General features: G+C 35.5%; 1 protein-coding gene across 2 annotated transcripts; it reads left to right on the top strand.

Moving 5' to 3' along the window:
* Positions 1 to 368: 368 nt before the first annotated feature.
* LOC110800962 (nucleosome assembly protein 1;4) lies at positions 369 to 4872 on the top strand. 2 transcript variants are annotated; one of them, XM_056840455.1, is made up of 11 exons: positions 369 to 511; positions 615 to 658; positions 761 to 841; positions 1538 to 1630; positions 1989 to 2076; positions 2168 to 2223; positions 2307 to 2521; positions 2610 to 2787; positions 2876 to 2919; positions 3099 to 3300; positions 4536 to 4872. In XM_056840455.1, exons 1-11 carry the CDS (start codon positions 472 to 474, stop codon positions 4605 to 4607), a joined length of 1113 nt encoding a protein of 370 aa, XP_056696433.1. In that variant the 5' UTR covers positions 369 to 471; the 3' UTR covers positions 4608 to 4872. The 2 variants fall into 2 exon arrangements, with proteins under 2 accessions (XP_056696433.1, XP_021861969.1); XM_022006277.2 differs by having other exon boundaries at positions 370 to 511; positions 2162 to 2223.
* Positions 4873 to 6261: the final 1389 nt, after the last annotated feature.

The following is a 6261-nucleotide window of genomic DNA, read 5'->3' as shown; positions in this document are numbered from 1 at the left end:
ACAAAATCAAATCTAATAAAATGAAGGAAAATACAACAAATAGAATATTTCAAAAAACCAAAAATTGTTCAGAAATCATGAATGCCAGCTAAAAATCTCCAAATAATTTGCAACAATTGTACTGCTACTCCAGCAAAGAACCAAAGATGCCATTATGCCAAACACCTCACGCACCAACAAAACAAGTGGGAAAATTGGGAAAACCCAAAAAGTACTTGGATTCGGCGGGAAAAAGCCCAATACTCCAGCTATAAAATAATAATAATAAAATATTTATGAATTACAAAACTAATAAGTAATTTCTATTATTAAAAAGGTAAATTTGTGTCCCCACTTTCAACCTCCTTTTCCTCTCTGATAAATACACTTTGTTGAACCATTTCCACCTCTCTCTTTCTCTCTCTTCCGCTCAAAAATTAGGGTTTTCAGCTTTCGAAAACTCAACTTATCTTCTCCCTTTCACTCTCCACAATGACCAATAACGACATCAATATGTCCACCATCGCCGCCGGTATGTTCTTCTTTAAAGTTGAAACCCTGATTTTTTAATCTTTCAATTTTTTCTGGTTCTGGTTGTTTCCTGACTTTAACTTTTTTTGATGTGTTAATTTCAGCCCTTAATTCAGGGGACAATTCAGCAATTCTTAACGCTATTAAGGTCATTCAGCTACTGTTTTTGCTTGATTTTCTGCTAATTTTTTTTGTAGCGATTTTTGCCAAAATGGTCAGGGTTTAAGCATTTTTTGATTAATTTTTTCAGGCTGCAAAAGCTGCGAATGATATTCTTGATAAATTACCGCCTAATGTTCTGAAGCGTGTCGAGGTTTTGAGGCAGATTCAGGTACCTCATATATCCTTTTTGGTTACATATGTTTTAGTTTAATGGTTTGCTATTATGTCAATGTTAATGTTTTGCTGGGTATAGTAGTTCAAACAATCAATTCTTGCTGAATGAGGTTGAGAGTTTCAGCTGGCCCCGCCCTAGCGCGGTTAGGAAGTTTGCCGGTTAAGCAAGGGTAACCTTTCTAGACCACAAATTTGATTGACCTTTGCTTCGAGCACAGAATTCTAAATGCTTATAGGTTATCAAAAGCCTAATTAAAACTATGCAATAGGGTGTTGTCAAATATTTAGAAAGCTAATTTGAGAAATTAGTACTATTTTCCGTTATTCATGATGTTGACAGTATGATTATTTAGGAATTTGTTCAATCTTTCTTTAATAAGAACTTAGCTAGGATATGACATAGGAAGTCTTGCATCCTAAGAAGACAGTGAGAATGTCTGATTGGTGATCACGGGAAGAAACTCCCTAAAATAAGTGTGGGAACTAGGCAAGCAATTTCTTGCCCACTAACCAACTCCGTAGTTTTCAGATTCTGACAAAATTTCACTTCCATGCACTTTAATACCAACTACACAAGCGCACTTGATTAGGACATGTGGTCAGAGATTGTCATTGGTTTGATGATTATTGTTGTTGAATAGCTGTCCGAGCTCACTTGATGCTAAAATTGACCTTGCTTTAAAACTGACAGAGTGACCATGATGAACTTGAAGAGAAATTCTTCGAGGAAAGAAGAGCACTTGAAGATAAATACCAGAAACTATACCAACCACTCTACACAAAGGTATGCTAATTATGATAGCTCTCGTTCTCAGTTTGCTTTATAAGTTGGAATTTTGCTATTACTGTGACTATTCTTTCTCCGAGGGTTTGTTTAGAACTTTCCTTTGAAGTTCGAATAAGTTTGCTTACTTTAATCATTGTTGGGTTCCTCATCAAGTAGTTTTGTACTTAATTTTGCATATTTCCCTTCTACATATGGAAATTAGAACTATGGCGACCCAACTTAATTATTTTCATCAATATCAGTGAATCAAGATATATTTACCAAATACTTTAAAATCTTAATTGCTTGATTTGATATCATAATTTCAAAAGAAGTTGAAAGAGATGCATTTATTAAAATTGGAATACTTTTGCAGAGATATGAGATTGTTAATGGCGTTGTTGAAGTTGAAGGAGTTGATAGTAAACCAGCTGCAGACTTAGGAGCAGATGAAGCTGCTGAAGGTACATAAATGAAATTCACTGTGATGTATTTCGTAATATTTATTTAAAGTTGCAAGTACTTCATGTCTTGTTACTTGTTCTTCAGAGAAAGGAGTGCCTAATTTCTGGCTCACTGCAATGAAGACTAATGAAGTTCTGGTTGAATCGGTTAGTCCCATATGATGTCAGCTTCAGTTACGTTTCCTTTCCTTTAGTTGCTCTTATATTTATTAATCTCTTTGTGACTGCAGATCCAGGAACGTGATGAAGAAGCTCTCAAATATCTAAAAGATATTAAGTGGTCTAGGGTTGAATTGCCCAAGGGTGACGATCAAAAGGGTGATGCTTCCAAGGGATTCAAGCTTGAATTTTTCTTTGACCCTAATCCTTATTTTACAAATTTAGTTTTGACAAAGACATACTACATGATTGACGAGGATGAACCTATTTTGGAGAAAGCCATCGGGTAATTCAGCTTCTTTGCCATTTCTGCTGCTTTTTAATGTTTCGATATTTCTACTTCAGAATAACTGAGGACAATTGGTAACTTCTAGGACGGAGATAGAGTGGTGTCCAGGGAAATGTCTGACCCAGAAGCTTTTGAAAAAGAAGCCAAAAAAGGGATCTAAGAACGCCAAACCAATTATAAAAACAGAAACTGTTGAGAGCTTTTTCAATTTCTTCAGCCCCCCTGATGTCCCAGAGGATGAAGAGGAGATTGATGAGGATGCTGTGAGTTATGCGTCATTGTGTCTAGTAGTTTTGACTATTTAGCTCTTTACTTTGTCTATTGATTTCAATTTTAATTTTGTTTGATTAGGCGGATGAGTTACAATCTCTTATGGAGCAAGATTATGATGTTGGGTAAGTTCATGATTTTCCTATTCTGCTAAACAGTTCATTTATATGGACATGTTGGTGGTGTAATTTTGAGTTCAACCTGATTTCCTACACCTTGTCCTCGAGGGGCTTGTGACCTTTTGTTCTGTGACTTCATCAGTGTATTAATGATTGAGTACGACCTCCATTTAACCTGTCTGTAGGTCAACAATTCGTGAAAAAATAATTCCACATGCCGTGCATTGGTTTACTGGTGAAGCTGCTCAGGATGATGAGTTTGAGGATCTAGGTGACGATGATGAAGATGAAGACGATGACGAAGATGAGGACGATGATGATGAAGATGAAGACGAAGATGATGATGATGATGATGAGGAAGATGACAAGCACAGCCACCAGAAGAAGGTAAAGGCAAATAATAGTGCTCTCTCCCTCCCTTATGTCTCTTTTTTTCCGTCATGCAAAGATTAAGTACTAACTAGGACTATTCAGTTTTCTTCTTTCTTGTCATGTGTTTTCTATTATATTCTGTGCTCACCAAATATCCTCTCCCCAATAGAAAAAGATAATTTTTTTAAGGAAAATTTGCCAATTACTACCTAGGTTTTTAGCAACTTTGTCAAGTACTACCTACCTTGTTAAAAGTTGCAAATTACTACCTAGTTGTTTAGTTATTGTTGTCAATTGCTACTTTAGTTCATATTTTGACAATTAGTCATTTACATCATAATCATTCGTTAATCTTATTTTAATTATTTTAGTTAATTAATTTTAAAAAATAAAAAAATCAAAGTTAATTAAATTAGAAAATCCAAAAATACCCAAAAAAAATTATATTTCCCAAAATTCTCAATCAATCTACCAATGTCGAACAAAATATAACTTTATTGAGTGGTTAAGCCTAAACCCAAACCCCTACCTCTTCAAATCATCCATTTTTAGGTTACCGCCATTGTTGAAGCTTCTGATTTTTTGTCAAAAGAGAGACACAATAGACTTTGATGATCCGTTTCAAGCGCCGCTGCCGAAACCGTCAAGATTCCCGACGAAACCTGCTAGGTTTCTGTCGAAGTCGACGAAAGGTTCTGGCTGAAGGTTGAGCCGAAGGTGGAGACACCAGTGGTGGTTAAGGAGGGGGATTCGCATTTGATGTCTTCCTCTTCTGCAGTGGCTGCTAAAATGGATGTTGATGGCAAGGAGTTTTTGGTAAAGAACGACAATGATAATAATATGAAGCTTAAAGAAGAGGAGGAGAAGTAGTAGTTTAACGTTTTTTGGATTGTCCGACTTAATTAGTTTGGAATTTTTTAATTAATTAATTAATTATTTATTTAAAATAATTAAAGTATGATTAATGATTGATTATGATATAATTAGTGACTAATTTAATAGGCACCTAGGTATTAATTGACAACTTTTAACAAGGTAGGTAGTAATTCGTAAGTCACCAAAACTCTAGGTAGTAATTGGCCAATTTCTTTTTCTAAAGGTAGACGGCTCTTTTGGGACTTAATTGCATTGAAGTCATTTTTCTTTATTGTGTCATGTTTCTCCAAAATTTAACCTCAACTCACCGAAAAGGAGAAGCTGAAAGGTAAAGTTTGCATTGCTTAACACTAGATTTTGGACTATAATTGCAGAGAGGTACAAAGGCACTAGGAGCAGCTGCCCAGCAGCCGGGGGACAGGCCACCGGAGTGCAAACAGCAGTGATTATATTGTGGGTTTGTTGATTGATGTGTCGATTGAGGAAGAGCAGCAAAGTTTTGGATTATCTTTTTTCCCCCCTTCATTTGTTATTAAAAAAATATCGAAGGATGCCATACAGTAGTAGTTTCTAGTGTTTTGCACTTTCATTTTTCAGGATGAGACAAATGGGATCAATTACTTCACAAATGGTGTGTAATAGGTAACTTGTTTAAACAAATATCTATATATCTTAAATTGGTGAAGCATTGCTCTGCCGAGATTTTTTTAAGCTGTTCTGTGCGACTTTGATTTCATGGCACTTTGTTCGCCGAATTGTTTGGTGTTATTTGTAGAGTTATCTTTGTTATTAGGCAAAATTGTCAAAAAATACCTCTTTTGCCTCACTTTGTGAGCTAGTACCTTATATTTTTAGTTTTGTCAAATAGTACCTTTGAATTAAAAAGTTTTATTTTTAAAAATGGTACTTTGTTGCAATATTTTGGACAAAATCACAATTTTTCTGCCATTGATTCAACCTTCCCTTCAAAAACTGTGCGTGGGTAACAAACCTAGCCAAAAATCACAGGCCTATGTTAACTTCTTGTAAGAACTGTAGAACTGACACTTAGACAAGAATTTAGATCTACACTCATTTATTTTGGAGGGAAAGCAACATGTTTTTTGGGGGGAAAGCACCTGATTTTAAGATCCAAAGGTATGATTTTCTATCTTTTCTAAAGATTCGCTTAAGCTCAAAAGCTCGAAAAACTTTAAGATGTCTTCTCTTTCTCATTCATCTCCTCAAAGATTCGCTCTACATGTTACTGTGGACTTCCTTATGCTGGGCCATTAAAGGCGTGGACAATGGAAAACCCAAAAAGAAAGTTCGTTCATAGCCTGCAAGTTCTATGACTATGCAACTGGAAGAAGGGGATGCAATTTTTTTGAGTGGGTGGACGAAGGTATCATTTACTGACAGAAGGATGTTACCAACCTATTGCTTCATGAGGAATATAAGTTCAATATGGTAGCTGACATTGAAGAGTTGGTAAGGTAATTGTGAAAACAGGGTTGACAGCGACATAATTGGTTGTTGTTGGGATTGTAATGGCTAGAATGTATTAGGTTGTTAGACTAGTATGAGGTCAAGTTTTAGTTCCAAGTTCTTAGAGTAGTAAATGTCGAGGAACGACACAATTAGGTGTTTAATTTGCGTATTTGTTTTTAAATCAAAAGGGTTATAAAATCCCCTATTGTGACACAAATTGATGTTTTAAGGTGTTATTAAAGTTTGCTTATATTCTAGACTTTTTGCAATGTCATTTTGCTTCAAGAATTACGAACTCCAACCACCCAAAGCTTTAACGAGAAACTTTGACTTGACACGACTTAATTAAAACTTGGCATAAACTTGGTCAACAAAACTTTGGCCTAGTGAAAGTCGGGAACTTAAAATAAAATAACACGGATTATGGAAAGTCGGGAACTTAGACACCAAAATTGGACTCAGGAAAGTCTTGGTTAACCAAACCCTGAACTAGAGCAAGTAGGGAACTTGGACACTAAAACCCGAGCCAAAACTTAGCAAAACAAAAGGGGAACAAGACAAGTAACACAACTAGTGAAATCACCACAAATTCATTCCACAAAATAAATGTCACTATACATTAACCAAAAG

The sequence above is a fragment of the Spinacia oleracea genome, chromosome 3 (genome assembly GCF_020520425.1).
Source record: "Spinacia oleracea cultivar Varoflay chromosome 3, BTI_SOV_V1, whole genome shotgun sequence".
In the NCBI taxonomy this organism is placed as follows: domain Eukaryota; kingdom Viridiplantae; phylum Streptophyta; class Magnoliopsida; order Caryophyllales; family Amaranthaceae; genus Spinacia; species Spinacia oleracea.
Note: the sequence above shows the minus strand (reverse complement) of the source record. Positions and strands in the feature narration are given on the sequence as shown.